Source organism: Pristis pectinata, chromosome 12 (assembly GCF_009764475.1).
Source record: "Pristis pectinata isolate sPriPec2 chromosome 12, sPriPec2.1.pri, whole genome shotgun sequence".
Lineage (NCBI taxonomy): Eukaryota > Metazoa > Chordata > Chondrichthyes > Rhinopristiformes > Pristidae > Pristis > Pristis pectinata.
The window spans coordinates 4,428,155-4,452,310 of NC_067416.1; the positions used below are offsets into that span (position 1 = coordinate 4,428,155).

General features: G+C 37.5%; 1 protein-coding gene across 1 annotated transcript in view; it reads left to right on the top strand.

Annotated features, from left to right (window-relative positions):
* The window catches only part of LOC127576871 (uncharacterized), a 102,590-nt gene that overhangs the window by 41,380 nt on the left and 37,054 nt on the right, over positions 1–24,156 (top strand). Inside the window, 2 exon segments of the mRNA XM_052027677.1 lie at positions 1,544–1,643; positions 12,742–13,698. Of these exon segments, the coding sequence (XP_051883637.1) occupies positions 1,544–1,643; positions 12,742–13,698 (1,057 nt within the window).

Consider the following 24,156-nt stretch of genomic DNA (forward strand, 5'->3'; position numbering starts at 1 on the left):
AAATTCCAGAGTGTAATGCAGAAATAAAACCAAACTATATATAAAAAAAAATTCTAGCAATAACAGCTTCCATTTATATAGCACCTTTTACATAATTAGCCATCCCAAGGTGCTTCATGGGGTTTGTCAGACAAGATTTGATTCCTAGCCAGATAAGGAGAGACAAGAACAGTGATCAAACCCTTGGTGAAAGAGGCGAGTTTCAGAGTGTCTCAAAGGATGTTTGACAGTAGGAAGGAAAAGAAATTTAGGGAGGCAATTTCAGAACTTTGCTTTCAGCTGCTGTTGGTGGAAAATCAACATTGTGGGGCTGAGGTTGAAGGGATGGGGATTAGCTCAGAGATTGGGAGGGAATAGGACATGAGGGACTTGAACTCCAGGATGAAAATGTAACACAAAAATGGAAAATGCTGGAATCATTCGGCAAGTCGGGCAGTATCTATGTGTGAAAAGCGAAACAGAGTTAACATATTGGATTGAAAACCATCAGAACTGGGAAAGAGAAAAAAAGGTTAATTTTAAGTTGTGGACAAGGTGGGAGGGAGAGCAGGGGATGGATGGGACAAATGGAATATCTATGGTTGGTTGAGGCTCGGGTTGCTGTGGGGATGAGTTGTTAATGGAGACGGTTATTGGACTGTGATAAACAGGTGTAATGTGTTGCAAGTAACAAGTCAGTGTGCTCAAGTGTTAAGGAGTAGGAGAAAGTACTGAGCCAATATCACAGACTGATGACCTGCTGCAAAATTAGCCAGTTCTGATATAGTCAGTGAAAGCAAGTTATCAGAAGTTGGAGAAAGCGATAATATATCTGAATGGCTGCAATATCTTCATAGGGAAGATGAGGTGCTGTTCCTCAAGCTTACATTGGGCCTTGTTATGATAGAGTTATGTTATGAAGGCCACTGGCAGATGGATCAGAGTGGGGGTAGAATGGAAAATTAAAGAGAGTCAGTTTGGGAGTGCCTAACTCAAGGTTAAAACTCCAGAATGTCAGCAATAGATCTCGTTCTTACAAATGGCTCCATCGTTGTCAGATGGAGTTTGCTAGTTCAGAAAAGAAATCAAACTACAGGAAGTTTAATCTGGGAGTAGTCCTTCCAGTGCTTTGTTATTTTCAGAAAGACAATGAACTGCAGATGCTGAAACAAAACAAAACTGCTAGAGGAACTCAGCAGGTCAAGCAACATCTGTGGAGGGGGAAGGGAATTGTCAACACTTGGGATCAAGACATTGGGTCCTGATGCAGGGTCTCAACTCAGTGTTGACAATTCTTTTCCCCCCTCAGATGCTGCTCAACCTGAGTTCCTCCAGCAGTTTGTTTATCGCTTCCTTACTTTCAGCCTGTTAGCATTAAATTGTGTGACTTGTAATGTGGGTAACTTAGTTTGGTGTTCATTTGCACCAAAGGGAGTTAGCTTATTATCCCTGGTTAATTTTATTTTCGTAGCATTTTAGGTTGGTATACTTCTGGGGAAAAAAATGTGCGCACAACCAACAAATCTATCACTTTGGGGTTATTGATGCGTGTTTCTTTATCCAGATGGAGTGCTTGATCTGTCTACTAAGAAGAGTCCTTGTGCTGGCAATGTTTCTGCAAGCAAGTTTCTGGATTGCTCCTCTTCTGCTGTTTTAGCCAAAGGGTAAGCATGAAGACTGTCTGAAACTGCTTTTACCCTTTAAGTAGTTCACCTGTTTAAATACAGAAATTCTGGGTGTTCCTTTGTCCTCCAATTATTTTTAAGGGATTTTCCCTTTGACTTCAACAATGCAATAATTGCAACGTTATTTTGGGTAACTTTTCACCTTGGGGCATTTTATTAATTCCATTTATATGATATTGTTTCTTATGGCTCAGTCCTCAATTAAAGTTTTCCTTATTTACATTAATTTTTTAGGATTTTTTTACCTGATGTTTTCAGAGTTTTCTTCAAAGTCATATACCAAAATTTAGGTTGTTTTGTTGACATTATTTCAGCATTTATGTAGTATAAAAAAAGAGTCGATGACCCTGATATATGATGAATGGGAGGGGAGTGGAAGTGGAAATGCAATGTCTGCCTTTTGTTTGGTGTGTTTGGCCAAGCCAATGCTGCCTTTGTACAGTACAGTGCTATCTCTACAGAGTTTCATAAATTACATAAGGCCCCCATACCATGTTTTTACTGGTCGTGAACCTCATGATATGCAAATATATACCTGTTTTCATAACCATGCAGAATTTGGACCTGGAAAAACAAAACAAAACCTCATTTATTTTGTTGTTTTTTATGAAATGTATTGAAATAACTTCTTTAGATGCAGGTGGTGATGATTTTGGTTGTATGGAAAATGATCTAGAAATTTACCTCTAAGCAGAATGAACAACAGATATCTCTGGAGAATAGAGCCTGGAATTAAATTATGACTTTTGAAACTGAGTGATTAGGGTTGTCCACTCAAAGTATTCTGGAGTTACTGGAGATCAAATATTACTGTCCTGGACACTGTTATGAACAGGAGATTGGGAATAATTGTTAGGGATGTAAAGCTGAGATGAGGAAGTATGATTCGATGTGGGGATGGTGGGAGAAGCAGTTAGGAATATTGATAGAAGAGGGGGAAAAAAAAACAGGGCACCAACATTTCCAAGAGAATTGAAGAGCAGTAGTAACGTGGTAAATGGAATTGGTCCCAATAGAAAAGCAGCCATTTAAGTCACTTTGTTAAATAGTGAATAAACCCAGGATTCTTACTAGAAGAACCAAGTAGGAAGGAAAGTTTTTGAGGGTGATCATATCATGGGATACTTTGCCATGAGTGGCTATTCAGACATGTCATTTTAAAAGAGTGGATGTATTCTATGAAGAATAAATATCGAAGTATCTTGGGAGGGAATATGGTTATAGGAGTGACCATGGGTTCTAGGAGTCAAATGGTTACCTCTTGTGCTGAAATTTCTCTGAAGAGTAACTCCTCTCTTTGAGTCCGGGTCAGGGGAGTAGTTTAGAATGAGATGCTGTGAGAAATACGCTCAACATTGCGCCTTCTGCCCTCCTATCTGATTTGTCAGTTGGGATTGTATTGGTTCATGCCAGTCAGTTTTCAAATGGTGCCTGAGTATAGATTTGTGCTGACTGAGGATACCAATTCAGAGTTGAACCTTCAAGCTGTACTAGTGCAACGGGAGATATGAAGAAAGGTTTAGTACTGATGATGAATGTTATGTGAATAGAATAGCACCTGTTCAAACCTCCTGGAATGTTTCCAAGCAGAGCTGGGAACCCTACTGTGGCTGGAATACATGCCTGACTAAGGGGCTTGTTCACTTTAATATTAAAATTTAGGTCCTGTGACATAAAGATAAGATACAGATGGGTGGATTGTGCACTGTTCCATCTCCACAATTTTAGCCCGCAGACCAACTGAATACAAGTTCTAGAGTAAATTTTTTAACTTTGAGCTTGTGTGCTGCACTGAGTTTCATTAAAACAAATGGGCTGAGATGCAGGACCTTGTGTGAAAAGGCCTTCTCTTTTTCTCCACTCCAGCACCCCAAATACCCTATCAGTTTCTTAGCTTGGGTTAGAAGCAGAAAATGCTGGAAATGCCAAGCAGGTCAGGCAGCATCTATGGAAAGAGAAATAAAGTTAGTGTTTCATTTTGAAGACTCCTCATCAGACCTTCTCCTGTTAGCCTGGATTTTGACAAGGTCATCTGATATTGCATCGACTCATCATAGGTAGGTTGCCCGACATGCACTGTTTCTTCCCAAGCCCAATGTTATTAAGACCCACTCTCTGATCGGGCCAGGTCTCCGAATATGACTAACTACAGTTGGTGTCCCTATTGGGTTACTTCATTTTTAAGAACACTACAGCTTTTATTTAAAAAGTAAAATTTTGAATGGCTGTTGTGGACCCTTTCCGATGGTCGTAATTCAGTATCGTATCACAGTACATGTATTTTGTATGGTTGTGAATAGTTCAGATAATTACTGCTATAATTTTAGAGACAGGAAGGTTTTGTGTTCATTTGCTAGTCAATGTTGTTGAATGATCATGATAGGACAACAGTAAAAGGACCTGAAATTGACTAGTATCTATAAGCTGTGAAGCTGTCCCTCTTGCTCATTCCTATTCCCTGTGGGGGGGAGGAGGGGAAGAGAAGAGGAATTACTGGTGTAGCTTCAATTCTTAAAATATATATAACAAATATTTAATTGCACTTGATGCCATGACAACATTTCATATTCTCTTCTGATCACCCACTTCCTCAAAAATAATAATTGGCAATTTTTTCTACATTACAATAATGATCAAAAGTACTTCACTGGCTGTGAAGTGATTGGACATGTCCTGATTCTGTAAAAGATATTCTCTGAATGCAAGTTCTTTCTTTTAGGATTAAAAGCTAATCTTTGAATTCCGCAAAATGGGTCAACCAAACAAGTGGTTACGTGCAGTGTATTCTGAAGAATATGGGCAATTCTTATGTAATAGTGCCTATCTTTATTTCTAGAACTAGCCATTTATGACCTTAATGACCTTATCCTTTTAATTTAGGGCCAAATAATTAATTTTGTGTTTTGGAGCATTTCCCATTTGGTTTCAAGTGTCATGTTTCCTTCCAGAGTACATTTTCTCATAGGATTAGTACTTGGCAAAATTGAACTACAGTAATTTACAGAGGTTCCTAATGAACACTGCCCTGTTCAACATTGCAAGACAGTAATATTGTACTCTGGAAAGGACCAGTTATTTGAAAGCTGATTTTTTTTTTGTTTGTACATGAACCTGATCTCTACTGCTTCCCTCGTATTTCTTTGTTGACATAATATCCTCCTTCCACCCTTTCGAAAACTGGTTTTCCCAGCTGCTGCATGGTTCAGTGTTACTTTTACAAGATTACAACACCAGTTATAGAAGAAGTGAAAATGCATGATTATGTCAGTTATAAATCCACAATAAGGAAACTAACTTAAGACTAATTATGGGTCCCTGTACTTGTTGTTTACCAGCATGCTGAAGATATTCAGTGGAATTGTATATGCAAGTGATGGCCATCTTCAGCTGTACAGTTTCCACTTGATTACTTACTGAATAGAGTGGATTTCATTTTTTTTAATCAATCTTGCTTATGAAAAAGATCTTTAGGTAAATACTTAGAGTTCACAATATTCTTTAGATGAGACTTGAATCTGAGGACCAATCAACGTATCAGGTGAATATTAAAAGCTCTCATGGGAAAACTTGAAGGAGAATATGCAAATGTCGTTACCAAGATTTATACAGAAAAAAGGAATCAAAAATAATTATTCCAGTTGTTCATCTCATTTTGTCTTGTGGGTTATTGCTAGCATAGTTTTATAACTGCATTTGTTTGCTCTACGAATATTCTGGCAAAAGCTTTGAGAATCGCTGATTTGTAAAGACAGAATATTAATGCATATACTAGTTGTACTAAAACAGAGTACTTATTTGAGTTGTCACTTTTTTAATATAAGGAAGTCATTTTTCTTTTAATTTTCTTTTCAAAGCTTCCATGTCCCAGATAGAAACCAGTAATAAACAATATTAAAATGTGTGATGTTTATAGATTTAACTAAACTGAAAAAAATACCTTTTTGCCAATTAATTTGGTCGTGAACCTTGTATTTCTGTAATAAATCGCTACAATTATGTGGTGATCTCAAACTTCGTGTGGTCAGTGCAGTTGATCAGTGTGTCCACTTGTGTTCATGTGACGTTGGATTGACAAACTGAATTTTAAGGCACTTATTTTGTGAAACTCTAATTTGGTAAAATGCATTCTTTGTAGATTTTCTGTGAGCAAATGAAATAGAAAATACAGTTTGGAGAAGCATTTAAGTGTAGAAATTCTGGCTTTTTTAAATTTACCCTCTCTTTAAAAAAAAATATATATAAAAGTTTCTTGTAACAAGTGTCTAAGAATATACACTTAATTTTGTAAGACTTCTGAAGATGATATGGGAGTTGCACAAAGTCCCTATTTCTGAAAGAATTGTGCACTCTCAGTAGCACTGTTTTTAGAATTTTAATCCTATGAAGTCATCCTTTTTTAATATGCTGCAACTTTGCACAAACGCTCACTGTTAAGCCTGTCTGTATTTGAACTGGATAAGAGATTTACCAGTACAACAGTACATTAGATATGCTCTCATCTTGTTATTTACCCTGGAAGATGTGTATTTTAATTAAAATTATGGGAATGAATCTTACAAGAGGCAAGTCCCAGTGCTTATACTGTTAATTCTGTCTTCCATTGCCCAGCAGATTTGCAGGTTGAACTTTTAACAAAGGATTGTGTGTTGGGAAACTGACTGACTGACTGCATTGGATATAATGCTGATTTTACATTCCACTCTATTTTATTCTCTGAAGTCGAGAGTCAATAATATTGAGTGGGATATAAAATCGACAATCCATCCAACTCCACAGGTCTCCTGCAAGGTGAATTAGAATAAAGTGACCTCCATAAGTTCAGATAAACCTCTGTATGTGAGTCAGTTGCCAAAGAATGGGACAATTCAATTAACAGTATAAATTCTCAGAAATATTCACTGATGGAGAAGGTTTGAAACAAAAATTAAAAAAAATGTCAGTGTAAATGTAGGTCTGTTATTTTGATGCAAGGCAATTTGCCAGCTTGGTTATGATTAACTATTGTGATTTCATTTAAAACAATGTGAACAAGAAAGGGAGGCATGGTTTCCTTGTGTTTTGCCTATTGATGTGATATTCTGGAACTCTATTTTGGTGGATTTCAAATTAAGCCTATTAGTGTACATGTATAAAAGCTTTCAAGTCCAGATGAAAAACACAACTACAGATCTAATCCTTTTGACACATTGATTAAATATGGTGGTAATGGTGGTTACAGTGGAAACCTATTTAAAGCATTTGGGATTAACTGTGATTTCCTTCCCCTCCACTACAGCACTACACCGACCACCACAACCATCTCCCTCGCCATGTGCATCATAGAGGGAAATTTGTATTCTGGAGCAATAGTGTTGTTCCAACAGCAGCATTAGTAGGTGGGCTACCATCAATTTGGTTTTACCTCAACAAGTTAACTTATCTGCAATATTTTGCTCCCCCTATTTACGTTGCTTCCCAACAATCAGTAGATTGCTCGAGAATTTTGACACAAAACTACTAAGATATATGGTTCGTTCATTATATTTCTGTGCTTCACATTCAGTTGGCTGAATGTGGTGATGAATGTGCTTGCAAAATGTTTGAATGTCATTAAATTGAAACGTTAAATTATAATGTTACATCAGAAAGTCTGAAAATGTACTGGCCCCATATGTTAAAGTGTGAAAACATTCAAATTAGTAGGATTCTACAGAAACCTTGTACTGATGTCACACTTCCTAACCACATTTTTATTGCTGGCATCTGTTGCTATAATTATGGAACAGAACAATAACCTTCAGGTTGAAAACTGATACCAGTCACAAATTTTGCTTGGGTTCCAAAACTCGCTATTTGTGGCTACTAAGTGCAAATTTGTTTAAATGCAGCATGAGAATCTGACTGGTAGGCACTACATGTAGCTTGTTAGAACAACTGCATGCTCTTCAGACCAGTTACATATCAAACTGTCACTCATCTATTTCTAACTTATTGGTCTCAATCCAGTGGACCATTGTTAATTTAGAGCTCCCACTTGTGCTGTGCTTGTAAATATAAATAAGTGTTCTTGCAAATATAAATAACTTAACTTTTTGCTATTCAAACAACAATTAAATCTAATTGTATGACCTTTGCGAGCGTTGTCCAATCTCTTAAATGTCCTGAACAGTTTTAATCTGCTCAATTTTAATTTTTTTAGCTCTTTACAGAGTTTTCTGCGATCACCTTGGGAATATTTAAACATATTCATTGTAAATTAATTCTCTCTGATGTATCATACTCAGCTGTCAAAAGATGATATTGAGATTCTACAGCATGATTGATTGAACTTTGCATGAAAATAGAAAGGACCGAGTTATTGAATTCGCTCTGTTAATAAGCCATTGAGTAACTGAAACTCTCAAAAATATTTGGTTGATTCCTGTAGGGTAATCTTAAGCTTGTTCACCAGATAGGAAGTCCATGGAATCTGCTGGATTGTTGGCTTTACAGCTCTTGTAGTGTCTACTGACTTCATTGGGGAATAAAGACCAGTAATACATAAAACCAGGATTCTACCCAATTCCATGGGTTCTGGGGAGGTGAAGTCATTAAGTTAACACTTCTCTTTTAATATACGAGTCCTCTTAAGCTGAAGTAACCGACGACATAGCCCAATTTTTGTCAGTATTTGTACTAGAATTTGGTACTCAAATTCATTTTGTATAGTGGACCTGGGAAGTAGGCAATTCACCCAATTATGAGGACCAGCACCACAGGATTTCTTTGAACAAGGGCCTTTGTAAGAAAAAGCAAGGTTCTATTGTATTGATATTTACAGTACAATTGTTTACTATATCAGGCAGTACAGGGCATCTCCCTTCCACACCCACCACCCCTCCCCCCCAACTCCCCCCAAGCATTGTATCACCTTCCCCAGCTCGTTCACTGCATAGCATCGGAGAACCCATCGTAACCAAGCGTTCCCACACAGTGGCATCGATTAGGCACGCTTGTCAATTTAATAAAGTCTCCAGAGTACTATAGTATTGCTAGCTTCTCTTGTTTAATTTCTGTGTCATTGATAAATGTTCAGCAACACTAATCAACTACCTTTGGTGGCATCAGAATACCTTGTTTTTGTGGATATGTCGCTATCACAGATCGTGGTTGAGATTTAGAGTAGTGGAAGGAGCTAGTTATCTGGTTGATTTGTACACAAGCAAAGTCTTGGTCTACTGGTTAAGTGAAAGTTCTTCATGGGCCATGTGGGCCACCAATTGTGCGATTCTTGTCTCCAAATTATGAAGAGGCATTTAAGTCAAAGGTTCCCATTCTTGATGCCTATTGTGGCCCTGGCTGAAAATGTTTGTTTGAACATTGGCTGAGGATACTATTGGGCTTGAATATAATGATCCCAATAGTTGATGAACCACCACCTTGCATCACCATCCTAATTTTTGTGGAGAATTGGTCTTGAGGAAAGCATCCAATAGCTTCTAGCGATTTCGGGAATGCTTTAACAAAAGAAGAGAATAATACAAAATAAACAGAATAGTTGAGTAATACTTTCACTAACACATTAGAATCAACAGGAATGCATTTTCCATTCACTGACACTAATTCATAATCCTGGAGGTCTACAATGAATTCCCTAATTTACGTAGTTTGATTTTCAACAAAACGGGTTTGTTTGCTGAGATTATCTGAAAAAGTTTCATTTTCTGTTTTTCTATTTATGACAATGCCTTGCATGCTTCAATTTGCACAACATGAACTGACTGCACCGTGATTACTTGCTTCCCTGAAGTTATTATATAAATGTTCAGTTTCTGATATTTCTTCTATTTGTTTGAAATTGATTTGGGACTGAGCTTACTTATTCTAGTTTTCATTTGTTTATGTGCTTGTGCCCAGCTTTGTTGATTGGACTGTGTTTATGTTGTAATGGTGAGATCGTGTAATATAAAACTGCAGCAAAAAATGTACTTTCTAAGTTTTGGATCGGTAGATCAATGTTATCATGGTCTTTCGTGAGTTTGTATGGAAACTGGCTAATATACATAGAATTCCTAAACTGAATTTAGTTTCCTAAGGGACTATTTTCATGGAAAACTTGCTTTTGCATTTTGAGGAGAAAGAGCAGCAAGTTATTGCCTTTTATTTTAGTCTAAATCTTTCACTTCAAGACTCTGCAGGAAAAATGGCTCACTCCTCTGACCTAGTCAAATCTAATTTACAATGGGTTCTTGATTGTAACATAATCAAGGTAGAATGGTATCAAGTGAATGGGATTTCAACTGCCAGAGAGCCCCCATAAACAGTGTAAAGAATCTATGGGCTCAGACAGTATCTTTCATGAAGCCAGCCTTACAAAACTGATAGAACACAACTGTCTTTGCTCAATGCTTAATTAGTCAACAAAAGAAATGAAATGTCTTCTCCAGCACTGGACTAGATAGAACATGAGAAGTTATGATTTGAAACCAACAAAAATCAAAAACATCAAATGTTGTGGATAGATCACACATTGTGTACTCTCCCCTTTAGGTTACCAAGGGACAAGACGAGAGCTGTGGGGTTGTTCCCTAATGTTATGGAGAGTATCAGAAAAAGCAGGAGGACTTTGGCTTTAGTCTTGAAAGGAGCTTTCCAAATGTCCAGAAAGATATATTAAGTAGGATGGAACCAGAAGCTCAGACCATAATTTTAAATTGTTACTAAGGTCAGACTTGCATATGGTATTTTGGGATAGCAACCAGGACATTGTGATTTCAAGTAATCTATCATCAAATCATGGAAGGAATGGTGGAGCTGATTCATTTGGGAACCACTTTGGCTAAAGGAAAGCTTGTACCTCACTAGGTGGAAGAACTTGTCTTGGTCTCATTCATGAGAATGAATGTGTTCTGGAAGTTGTGTAATAATCCAGAATGAAATATTTAGCTGGAGTCCATGGTAAGAAAGAGTATCCTGATAAGACGGTTGTTAGATTTTGCCTACCAATTTAACAAACGTAATTAGTGAAATGTAAGACTTTTTACTATATAGACCTAAAAAAAAGTGAAGATAATTGATAATGTATTCATTAGCTCACTAATTATTTCCCTGAACTGATTGCCTGAAATCATTAGGCACATTTCTGTCTGCCAGCTGTGAGAAGTCAGAGAAGTTTCTTTTGTAAGCTTTGAGCAAGGTAACCTGTAATTGAGTACAGTTTGATACTCAAAGGTATTAAGGTGTCTAGAGCTATCTGTCCTAGATTGCAATCATGCAACTGTTACATGGTGGAGTGATCTTCCCAATATATCTAACCCATGCTTGAATTTGTATGTTTTATTATTCATATGAAGCATAAGGGCATCATTGCTCATGCCAGCACATATTGCCCATCATAATTGACCTTGAAGGTGGTGGCGGTGATGATGACATTGAATCACTGCGATTCTTCTAGTGAAGAGAGTCCCGTAGTATTGTTAGGTAGGAAGTTCTAAGGATTTGGGTCCAGAGACAATGAAGGAATACTACTATACTTCCAGATCAAGATGATATTGTGACTTGGATCTAATCGGGATCTTTTCCCTTTCCTTCATTATACAATTATGAGGACTCTGCTAAGTCAGTATTTTAATATCTTTACCACAAATTGGATCAGTTGTGATCAAACATGCATTATTGTAAACTCTATACCTGAAAATGTCCCCATTAATGTTCAACAATTATAATGCATTTTTAATTATTTATGTGAAAAAGTCTGATATTTCTTCAATGTTGTTGATATATTGAAGTTGTGAGCCAAAGAAGTTAAGCATTTCTAAATTCTATTAAGGATAAAAGTATCAAAAATTATGGTTTTGGCATAATATGCAAGCCAGATCAGGTAAGTAAAAATTATTTGGTTAATGATCAGCAATTTTGAAATGTTACATTTAGCTATGATGGAGGTGTTCAAAACAATGAAGGCTTTTGCTGGAGTCAATGAGGAGAAAATATTTCTAACGGCATGTGGGTTAGAAACCAAAGGATGCAGATTCAAGGTAATTGGCAAAGAATTAGATGAGAAAGGAACTTTTTATGCAGCAAGTTATGATCTGAAATGTGCCACCTGAAAGGGTTGTGTCAGCAGATAATAGCCGTAGTAACTTTGTGGATGAATATTTGTGAGGCAGTGAAGAGGCAGCAGGGGATTGGGATTAATTTGGCTAATGAAGTAAATATTCAGGCCACGTAGACCAGTGAAGTGCTAGTTTAGGTCCAGGTATGCACCAATTAATTTGATCCCAGCTGGGTGGAAATACGGCTGCTAGAATTGACTTGGAGGGAAGATTACAGGCGTGATTCTACTCTGTGTATCTACCCAGTGGCCCTCGATGGAAAGTCTACTTGTGTGAATGAGAACAGAATGAACTGATTTGTAACCATATAATTTTACAATATAGCAGGCATGGTCCTGGTCCTCTGGTATTCCCCTTTGGCCCTGCAAATATTCCCTTTTCAAAGATCTGTGAAAGGATTAATGTCAGGAAGTAACTTCGGCAAGCACAATAAAATTATTGATAGCTTTCCGGTTGGATTAATCAGAATAGTAATTTTAAGTTGATTTAATTATTGAAAAATTAGTGCAAAATTTGGTGAAAGGGTTTGTTAAAATGTTTTAATATATTATGACATTGGTGAATCTGCATCATTTGGCTAACTCTTTTATTACTTGTTTACAGGTAATGTCACCTTTGTAGAGTGATAATACATGATAAGTTGTAATGGGGAGTAAAGCTCCTGTTTATAGAATAGTTGCACAAGTCAGTTCAACAGAAATTACTTCACTGTTTTTAAAAACATTGACTGCTGTTTACAGCTGTAGTTGTTTTGTATCTTCAGGGAACCTTTGATTTCAGCCCTCATTTTAAGTTATTTCAGAATGTTGGTGAATATTTTCTAAACATTTTATAAATAATTATTCAAATAAAACTAGAATTGATGCAGAAGATGAGGTTATTAAAATCCATAGATTCATAGTGATGTTACCCGAGCAAGCTCTTCTAATAAAGGAGTGACCCCATCCATCCCTTCCTGCCTGTGCAAGTCCTGCTCACCTGAGTTTCCTTCCATCCAATCCTAGGCGTCCTGGGAGAAGCGGCCAGCAGCAATTGGACTGCGAATCGCAAAGTATTGAAGGGGCACTTCCAAAGTCGCTAAGAAGCTTTCAGACCGTGACACAGGACGGTTATGGATCTTCTGTTATTCTCAAAATACCAGTGACTCGATCAGCCCAAAAGGGTGAGGAACCTATAAACAGGAATGAGGCATCATCCACATCCAATTTAGGACCAACAGCTCAGCACCGTGGACAGCACTTAGTTCTAGCCAGAGAGGCCCCTTGGGCCAAACCACATTATGAATTCAATCTGGAGCATGCCAGTTTCAGGGGAAATGATGCGCGTACCGATGCCAAGGAACTTTCTTCACGCCAAGTTGCATTTCAGAGAGGATCAGTTCAGACAAAACATGATGCAAAGAAAGACCAAGGCTGCTCAGCTTCTGTGGATTTGAAGATACCACAGGTTCGAGGAATGGATCTCACTTGTGGAACCAATGTCACAAATCATTATACGTGTAGCCCATTGCTCATGAATTCACAGATTGAAAGCGCGCTTCACAGGAAACTCAGAGTGATCCTTCCGAAGCAGAATTTGTGGCACAGGAAAGGGGTGGTGAGTTTGAGTGATGGAGGACATGATTCCTGGGACTCGTTTGTGGATCAGCCAACCTCCAGCAAGCAGCAGGGCACACCTGAGCAAGAAGGTGACTCGAAACAGCCCAGAAAAAAGCGAGGACGCTATCGACAATATAACAATGAAATCCTTGAAGAAGCAATCACTGTGGTGATGAATGGGAAGATGAGCGTCTCAAAAGCCCAGAGTACTTACGGAATCCCACATAGTACCCTGGAATATAAAGTGAAAGAGAGGCTGGGTACTTTGAAAAACCCCCCGAAGAAGAAGTTGAAACTCATCAGTGCTGAGCCCCAAGAGGTGGATGATGAGCTGGAACACAGTCCTAGCAATTCAAAAGCTGAGTAGGGTTTTGTATTGGTGCTAATACTTTTTGGTATCTGGGTGAGCACTAGCATTAGCACAGCAACAATTTAAAAAAACACAATGGTGGGGCTGAAGTGGGGGGGGGGGAATGGGATAAGCTCTTTTGCTATTGAGAAATCTGAAGTAAAAATGGAAAATGCTAGAATGACTAAGTTCTGATGAAAAATCATCAACCCAAAATATTAACCTTTTCTTTGTGAATGCTGTCTGACCTCCTGAGTATTTTTGGCATTTACTACTTTATTTACAGCAAATAGAAAAGGTTTAAATGTAATCTCTAACTAACTACTGTTTGTGCATCTTTTGCACAAAGGGGTATGAACCGTATGTAAATCAAATTTCTGAACCTACAAAAAGTAGCAGTAAAAAAAAAGGTGAATAGCGCTATCAATAGGATCGCCACGATACATGTAGCTTTCTATGAAATATAGTTGATAAATTGACTGTTGGTAACCTACAATGCAGGCCAGGAACTTTTCATTGTGTTGGTGTTTCCCGCTCTCCATCAGTATAAGAAATGCAGCTGACGTGAAACTGATGGGTTTATACTCTGGGTGCTCCCATCCCAGCAGAGAAACGAGAATACTTTTACCAAACTATTCTCTGTCCCTTTAAATTTAAATTGCGGAATTTGTTATATTAAAGCAGTCAATGTTTTGAATTTCAAAATATTGAAAAATTAAGAATTGGATTTACACTTTCCAAATGTTTTTGAAGTCTGATTATAGAAATACAATAATGTACAATATAGGAAAATGTCCTTTTGAGTTTTGGTTGTTTTAAACATGCAGCGAGATTTATAAACTGGAGTGGAGTAGAAAGATCCAATCTTAGGCAAGTGCTGGCAATACCTCTTGGTTTTCGGCACCCTAAAATAACTAAAAGAAAAGGCACAGGATCCGTAATCTCATCATTTGCCTTTTGATCTCCAACCTCCTGCTCGGGCGAAATCTAACCAGAAGGATGGTGAGCTAACAACGTGCTGGAAATGAATCACATTGACACCAGTTATTGAGCTGATTGTATCTATTTCTTGGGTAACATCCATTCCCATCTCTGCCCCCACCGTTCTAACTAAAATGAAACAGGCACATGCAGCAGCTTCTAACCTTCCTCACAAGCAGCAGATTGACGACTGCAATAACCAGTCGGCGAGTGGCACTCTGCGCTGAACCAATCGGGGCAAGCGCAGGCGGGACGTCCGAGGTCCCTTTCACCAAGGCTTGTGGACTCCTGGGATGTTACTGTAGTTGTATCTTTTTTTTGGGGGAAAATGCCTTTTGATAAATTTCCCTAAATGGAGTTCAAAGGCAATGGAGTCATTGTGAACTGGAAATCATCTGTATGAAATGTAAGTTGATTATAATGAGTAAATAGGCTCAAGAAAGAGTCTGCTTATTTTTACTGTTGTCTTGCTATTTTGACCCACATTTTTAAAAAAAAATAGACGTGCTCATTCCCCTAGTCCTAGAAATCATTTATTTGAGAACTCCTAGCAAATTGAGATGAATTAATGGAGCGGTAAGGAGGTGAAATCAGAAGCTTGCCTGTAGATAATAAAAGGACGTTTTGTTATGGCTGCGCTTTTATTTGATATCATTGGAAACAGGCCTAGTTAAGAGGCAACGAGGAGCAGAGCTCCTGAAAATCCACAAGAGGTTGTACCTCTGCACGGTCAACCCGACCCCATCCGTCCTCCATCCCGCTCTTCTTCCTTCAGCCCCCCCTCCCAAGTTCACGTTAATCGCCAAATGTTCGAGCCTCGTTAACCTGCTAGTGTTAGTTTGAAAATACTGTTTCAATGTGGTTAAGCAATAAATATTGAGATCCCAACCTTCACCCAACACTTCCTGTTTAACAATTACTGCAAAATTAGGCTTACTAGCTCAATGTGAGCAAAGAGGAGCCTTATTTTAATGATGTTTAATTAATCATCGTGAAAAATTTGCTGCAACAGAATCTCTAGACTTGAAAATATTTCTTAAGGATGAAATTTAGATTTCTCACAATATTGGCCCTTTGCATGCAAATTGTTATCAAGTTTGGAGCATTAAAATATACAGCAACATCTTTACAGTGAATACTAACTCATTTTGTAGAATTTGTCATTGTAAGACATTCTGAAGTTGGCATTGCATTTGGCAATGTTCTGTGGAGCTGCTAACTGATTGGTAAGTTTCAAAGTTATGGTATCAATTTTAAAATGTCTTCTATCAGTTCAAGTTTGATAAATTTCTTAGGTTTGCATATGAAAGGACTAGATTTGATTTTTAAGTATCAGGACTTAATGGCCTTCTACCCCACAAGGGCACAGTTGTGGCATGTACAGTTAATCTGGTAACTCTTGATTATTTAACTGGATTGATCTGAAGATGGCATATCACTTTCCCCATCTCCACCATCTGGTTCTCGGAGGATTAGAAAGGGTGTGCAGCTGTAATGTTGTGGCTTTTTAAAACTGTGCAGGAGCTAAAATGTACGTATCTAATCCCAAAAATTGGCCACCTTACTTTCTATCTTTGAGTGGCAGATAATATTTTAAAAGTAATTATTATACTCCAAATTGGGGAATATAAAACTCATGTAAGATGAAAAACCATTATGTCAGTATAACTGCAGGACTAAGGATCAGGAGTGTTCATGAGATTGGCAAACAATTTATTTTGGATTTTTTTATTATTAAGAGCTTTTTTAAAAAAAAACAAATCTGAAAACCTGTCTCAAAATTTTAAAATAACTTGATAGAAAATTGGGAAACAATAGTAGGAAAAATTGAGACTGTGTAAGCTTTGCAGTTGAAAGTTGTTTTAAATTGAATTGTATCCCTGGCGCAATTTAAAGGTGTACCCTTTGCATTGGATTGGATACAAAATTAAGAAGAGAATTACTGAGCAATGTGAAGACAATGATTGTTAAATGAGTGTACTTGGATAATATTTAGACACTGGACAAAACTGAAAATTATTTGCTTTGTCTTGTTGAGAAATAAAATCCGTAGTTTTATGCTCTGGTTATGCATGCTCTCGATGTTAGAGTCAAGGTGCTATCAAGTGTAAACATGGTCAGTGCGGTGGTAGAGTATGGCATCGGAGGGGTGGGATTCGGGCTCCCTTGCCTGTCCCATCCCTCAGTTTTATCTGGTTTGTTTTTAGGTATATTAAAATGTTGTAGTTAATCACTTCCTCTCACAAAGAAAGGAGGAAATAAAATCTAAGTTGCATTTATTGTTGGATTGCTGTTGTGAACATGAAGAGCTATGTTTCAGGGGCTTGCCCTTATAGGAGGTAACATCACAAGAAGAGAGAAGAGCCAAGGGAATTTTGAGGGGGGAAAAACGTATTGTGTGAACCTAGGGCCAGGTATTGGTCTTTTTCTGAAATTCCCCTTGCTGTTTTACTAAAAGCATTGGTTTTGTTATGCTTTTACTCTCACAGTACAAAAGAATGCAATTACCATTGGGACATTTGGCACCGTTTTGGAGCATTAGTGCTCCTTAACATAGGAAGCCAACAGATGGGGGGGGTGGTGGGGAGCGTGGGGGGAGGAACGGAAGGAGAAGAGGAGAAGGTCTTTTGGTCTTTTAGTTGTTCAGGTAGAGACATTAATCTGAGTTCTAGACAGAATGACCATTTCAGAATGAATCTGTTGCCACGGTGGTGCATCAGTGCTGTGCCCTCACTGTTGCAGTATCGCAGGTTCAATCCTGTTTTTTGTTTTTGAATTGTTCATTTTTTTCCCCAAAGGTACTTCATTGCAGTTTGCATATTTTTCCCATGATTGCTGCAGGGGTTTCCCAAAGCTGTGCTGGTATGTTAAATGGCCGCTGTATATTACCCCTTGTGTAGGTGGGAGTCAGGAAGTTCAGAGAGGTTCTGATGGACATCTGTGAGAGAATGTGTTTCAGGGAAATAGGGGAATGGAACTAATGGGATTTCTCTGAGAGCCAGGATAAAACTTAATGGACTGAATGGTCTCCAATATCATAACGAAAGTGTGAAATAATATTAAATTCTCAGTCTGGAATTGTTTTAATGAATAATGTTTTATCTTAGATGTTTTATGATTGCCTTTCATTGTCACTGTCACCAACCTACATACTTGCGTGTTGATTCATTTTTTGGTAGTAAGATTTTGTTAATTGAGACTATTTTTCTTATAATTATTCATTTAGAAATTGATGACATTTTCAACCGCTGTCATAGAGTTATACAGCATGGAAACAGGCCCTTCTGCCCAACTCGTCCATGCCGACCAAGATGTGAGCTAGTCGGAGCTGAGCTAGTCCCATTTGCCTACATTTGGCCTTTATCCCCCTAAACCTTTCTTGTACATATTCCAGTCTAAATGTCTTTTAAGCACTGTAATTGTACTCGCCTCTACATTTTCCTCTCTCAGCTCATTCCACATACCCACCACCCTCTGTGAAGTTTTCCCTCGTGTCCCTTTTAAATCTTTCCCCTCTCACCTTAAACCCCTGCCCTCTAGATTTAGACTCCCCTACCCCGGGATAAAAAAAACTGTGACAATCCACATTATCGCTGCCCCCATGATTTGATACATCTCTTCATCCTCCTACGCTCTGGGAAAAATCCCAGATTATCCTTGTTTACCAAACTCTCCTGTACCAGTAACATCCTCATGAATCTTTTCTGCACTCATTCCAGCTTAGTGACATCCTTCCTATAGCTGGGCGACCAGAACTGTGCACTATATTCCAAGTGTGCTCTCACCAACATGTACAGTTGTAACATCCCAACTCCTGTTGTCAAAGCCCTGACCAATGAAGGCAAGTGTGCCAAATACCCCTTCACCACCCTGTCTACCTATGTCGCCACTTTCAGGGAAATGCACCTGTATCTCTAGGTCTCTGTTCCACCACTCTCCAGAGCCTTACGATTAACTGTGCGAGTCCTGCCCTGGTTTAACTTACCAAAATGCAACACCTTCCTATGTATATGAAGAACAGATCGGTGTCACAGATCCTTGGAAGAAGTACTACTGCAGGACAGGAAGTTAGTGCAAGGGTGTTCCTTCCCTGGAGCATCAAATATACCGCTTATCCATTTTGGATTACCAGGTGACATCATTAAATTTAATTCAGCCGACTAAATATTGAGCAGCATGGATACCTCCTGACCCAAAACACTCTCACCACTTTGGGAATGTCTAGTGCCATTAAACCAAAGAGTTAGCTCAAAAATTATGCTGTACAAAATTACATTGTGTTAAATGTTAAAATACCTCACAAAGTTGCTGAATACATTGCTGTACATAGGCCTTATCATAAAGTGGTCTGGGATCTTTTATTTTTTCCATGTCTCCACAGGTGTCATATAAATCTATAGAAAATGTTCCAATGCATGGGATAGTGGCTTATTTTGCTGTTAAATCATTGTGCAACGTGGTTGAATAATTTTTCTGTCTAGCATAGCTTTGTATTCTTTTATATAACAGCACGGAAGATGGCCGGTTGGGTTCATGCTGGCTCCTGGGGAGCAATCCCAGTGGTTATGTTCCCCTCTCCTTATTTCCCTACACCCCTGCAACTACTCTCACACATACCCATCAACTCCCCCTTTGCCATTAACTTGCTCCAATGAATAATTTACAGTAGCCAGTTAACCTACCAGCACATCCTTGATGTAGGAGAAAACTGAAGCACCCAGGCAATCATAGAGAGAATGTGCAAACCCTGTGCAGATGGCACCCAGGGTCGGGACCAATCAGGGTCCCTGGAGCAGTGAGGAAGCAGCACAACCTGCTGTGCCATCGTACCTCCCTGTTGACGAGTAAGGAATGGTCCTTTAATCAAAGCAGCATATTTTGACAAACGTTTTTGCCTTCATGAATTATTAATTATCAACTTGTCTCTTGACTAGATATAGCTGCTGTTGATACAAAGAAATTGATACTACAGGTTTATTTAAATTTTTATTCCAGACATGTATTAAGCAAAACTGAAGGCCTTATTTGATAAGTTGCCCTTACTGAGGGGGGAAAAATATTCATCTAATTATACCGGCCTTTAGTGTTAGAAATTATATGCCATGAAGTATAAACGTGGCAATTTTGTCAGTGGCAGCTGAGCCAATTGTGCATCGGAGAGTGGTAGGTCTTGGACACACAGCTTGATCCCTCCATTCTCTGAGTTTACGTTCTTGGTTACAGTAAAATATTAGTTTCATAGGCAATCAAAGAAGTTGACAAAGGAACTGGCACTCTGGAAATCACTTTATTTAATGACTGAGTAATAAGGAATACAGTATTTCTGCTGAAATGGCAGCTCTGTTTTTAAATCTCTAATTTTTCCAAGAAGGTTTTTACAAATGCATTTCATTTATTTTTCTTGAAAGAAGGGACTTAAACAAGTGAAATATTCCTTAAAGTGTAATCTGTTTCTTTCAGCTGCACCCAAGTTAGTGCATCATGGAGCTTGGATTACTCAGTGTTTCACACCTTGTTTAATTATTGGTGTTGCACCTTAACCTCATTGTCGTACTTTCGTTCTCAATGTCAGTTTCAAAATATAATGGAGGTTTCTTAACTGAAAACCATATTAAAAATTACTTTTGTTAATGTATGTATATTTAATAGGAAAGACACCATAATGCTCCCCGAATTTGGAAATGTATAAACTGACAAATGCATAAAGGGCAGAATGATGCTTCAAAGTTGCAGGTTCTGACCGATGTCCTTTTAGGGCTCAGATTCAGTCTTAAAAATATCTTCATGTGCAACAGTGAAATGCTGCAGCCATTCAAGCAACCAGAGAGCTCTAATTAATTTAACCTGTGTTTGATGTAAATAAGGTGTTAAAGTGGAATTGTTTTTTATTTACCAGAAGCACAGATAATTGTGATTTTAAAATGAATGGTTGTATTAGACATTTGAATATGCCTTGCCTGAATTTTCTTAGTCCGTGTTTCAAAATTATAAATTGTAATCACAACTGCATATTTTTAAATGTCTAAATTATCGATACTTGTTTCCCTACATTTTAATAATTTGAAGTAAGACAAGAATAGGCACACATCCAGAATCTGACATTCAATTACTAAGGCCTGCATGTGATCTTGTTGGACCAGATGTTTGCCTCAGTTAACCAAGTGCATTGAAGTTCTGTCACATGATGTGACTGCCTTAAAAACATGGAATTTTACATCTGTAGGAATCATTAAAGTTAAACATTTCTTCAGCTTCTAAAGGCAAGAGGTTGTGGTTCATGTTAACAAATATACTCTGTTGGGGGTGTTTTTGAATGAAAAGAAAAGAATGCTAGTGCTCACCTAGGACATAGCTCGTGACAGTGAAATGGCTGATGATATTATGCTGTGTTTGTACTGCAATTGTCTTAAGACTTCATATCTAATTATGCACAACTTCACTACTGTAATAATTAATATGAGACTTTGCCATTTTATCAGAAGCCTTGCAGCCTTATTTATTAAGATTCATAAGCTTTGGTATATTGCAGGATCCATTTACTGTAGGTGTTTCTGTTTGTGTTTTATTACTGCTTTTTCACTTCCATTGTTAAAATACTAATTTTCTCATGAATTACTTGCAGAACTGCTTGGTTCCAATAATGTAATTCTGTATGAACTCACCAGAAAAGATTTCTTGTATCAATGGGTTTTGAAAATCACAGAACTCTTGAGCAGCTTACACTATTATGTAATTGCTAGCTATTTTTGAATAAGCTATCTGAGAAGAAGAGATTAACTTGAGGGAAAATGATTTGTATTTCTTTCATAGAAGAAATGTGAAGCAATCTCCCAAATTTTTCATATCCACTTCTCTGTGACTTCAGGGGGAAAAAACGTTGGCATTTGAAGTGAGATCTTGTTTAATGTAAAATTTAACTGATTGTGACCAGCTTCTTATTTATTTATTTATTTGTATTTATTTATTCTAAAGCAACATGAAGTGTCTAACTTGCTATATTTTGTATTTGTTAAAATGTTCAATTTCCATTCTATTTGGAATACAGCTATAATATTTAATGGAGAGGTTTAACTATTAACCTACAACCAAAAATTATTTGAGCCATGCGTTGGAGCCATGCTGTTTTCTTAATGTTTGAATGAAAAACATTTAAGTCATTTTATCAACTGGTCTTTAGACTGTAACATTTGGCAACTTAAGAGCTGTATTCACAGAAACATGGCCCTTGCTCAATCCATTTTGCTAAATTTTGGGTTGTTTCTGTGCTTGCATTTGCAAGTTTGAAACCAGAATATTTTCTGTTAGGATGCTTTTTATGAGTTTACATGAATAACATAATGTTACAAATACTGCTCTAACGTTGCTTAAAATGACCAGGCACACCATCCTTTAATAGAAATGAAGTCTACTCTAAGACAAACATTAAAAAAAACACAAAAGTTTGCCCTTGTTTGGGGGGGTTTGGAATCTGTGAACTACCTAATTGGATACAATTTTGATATAGTGAAAATTTATAATAATTCTGTTCACAAACAAAAATGAGAATCTTCACTACTAGAAAATTAAGAATGGCATCAGTAATAAGTAGTAATTGGAGGACATCATGTTGTGATGCACCATGTAGGTGAATCAGCCACATTACTTGGGCATCTTCAGTCATGTAATTTGTTAGAATTATGGAAAAAAGCATTAAGTGCATGAAAGTCCTTTTATGAACTAAGTTTAGATGAGCTTCATGCAATTCCTAGTCAGCAAAGACCCACACTATTAAAATGCACGTAATTTGATACTAAATGACAATCTCATTAAGTTGGCCAGAGGGAAATGAAGAGATATCTGTTGTTAGGTGTTCCGGGTATCGGGTTGTTTTATTGTAAGGCAGAATATAATGAGCTCTAGTTTGTAGCTAGTAATATGGTATATGTGGTATGCTTAATGCCATCATTGAGTGCTTCAGATGGAAAGAATTCCATTCTACAACACTAATGTCTCCTCTATCTTGCTATATGCATAAAAGGAAAGCAGTAATGTTTTGTTACAAATGCTAGCTAAAATGACATTTGTTACCTGTGTCATAATCTAGTGTAGTATCTCAGAAATCCATAACAAAGGAGTAATATCTCACAATGGCATTTATATAGGATCTTCTAACACCCGAAAAACATCTCAACATACTTTACAGAAGGAGAATTTTTAAAAAAAATTTAATTATCTGGAGCTACAATTCCAGAAACATCCAGCAAGACAAGCAGCATCCACTGGGAGAGAAAGCGAACCTATGTTTCAGGTGAAGGACTCTTCATGTGTATCAGACCTGAAACATGAACTCTTTCCAGTGTTTTCTGTTTTTTGTGCTAAAATTACTTCTGGAGAGGAGTGAGTGAAAAGCGTACTTTGAACCTGAAATGGAAAAATGTTATTGAAGTAGGGTATATATCAAACTCCATTCTGATGCAAGTGCTGCTGTAGTTCCTCCATCAGTGAATAGGAGCATAGGCTTAAAGCCCCTAAAGGAGGTTAGTTGCTTCTGCTGTCATTGCTGAGGGAGAACGAGTACATTGCTGAGGGAGAAACCAAACAATTTCCCACCTTCATCAAAAAGAACGCTTTTAGTGAATGAACCCAGTTATCCCTTTGGTATGGGTCAGTTCTGAGACCTCTTGATATTTCGCATTCCATTCTTTCTCCTGATGTATACAACATCCAATTTTATTCCAAATGCTTATTTAGTTAAAATTGTAAATAGTAGGCATCAGCTTCTTGGAAAGTGCTACCTTTTGTAGTGCGCATCCATAAATTTAATTTAAATCATTGCAGTTGATCATTAACGATATTGAAACAGACTCTAAATTTAATATTCCAATCTCGCATTTTTAAAATTATCAACCCATTTATGCATTTTTCCTCCAAACTTGCAATACATTTAGATCATTGAATGTAATCTTGACTTCAGCTGTGTTTATCTGATTTTCTAATCCAGGTAATAGGTTGCCATGGAAACTATGACCAAGATATTAAAGAGATGTGTCAGGTCAGGGGCAACATACCTCATTTGTGAAACAAATTAGATGTGTGACAGCACAACGCAAGTGTAAAAATCAGGGCAGTTTTGGTCACAGCAACTGCATTTAAAACAATTTGGCAAACCATACCACCCTCTTAAATATTGGGGACTTGTTTTTATTAGTTATAGATTACGGCGCCTGTTTCTGTTGGAATCCTATTTTATTTAACTTCACGTAGAGAAAATAAATATTCTGTAATATATTAGAGAAAAGATTGAAGTAGACAAAATTGTATGCAGCAGACGTCCAATTGCATCACCATCATTATTTTTGCTCATCACACAGTTCTTGAGGTTAATTTGAAGTGAAGTTGATTCACTATTTTTATCCAGAATGGTGTGCCTAGCCTTTCAAAATACTGTTACTGTGTTAACATTCTTGCCTTTTTCAAAAAAAAAGGATGATATCATTTTAAAATCTAAATCT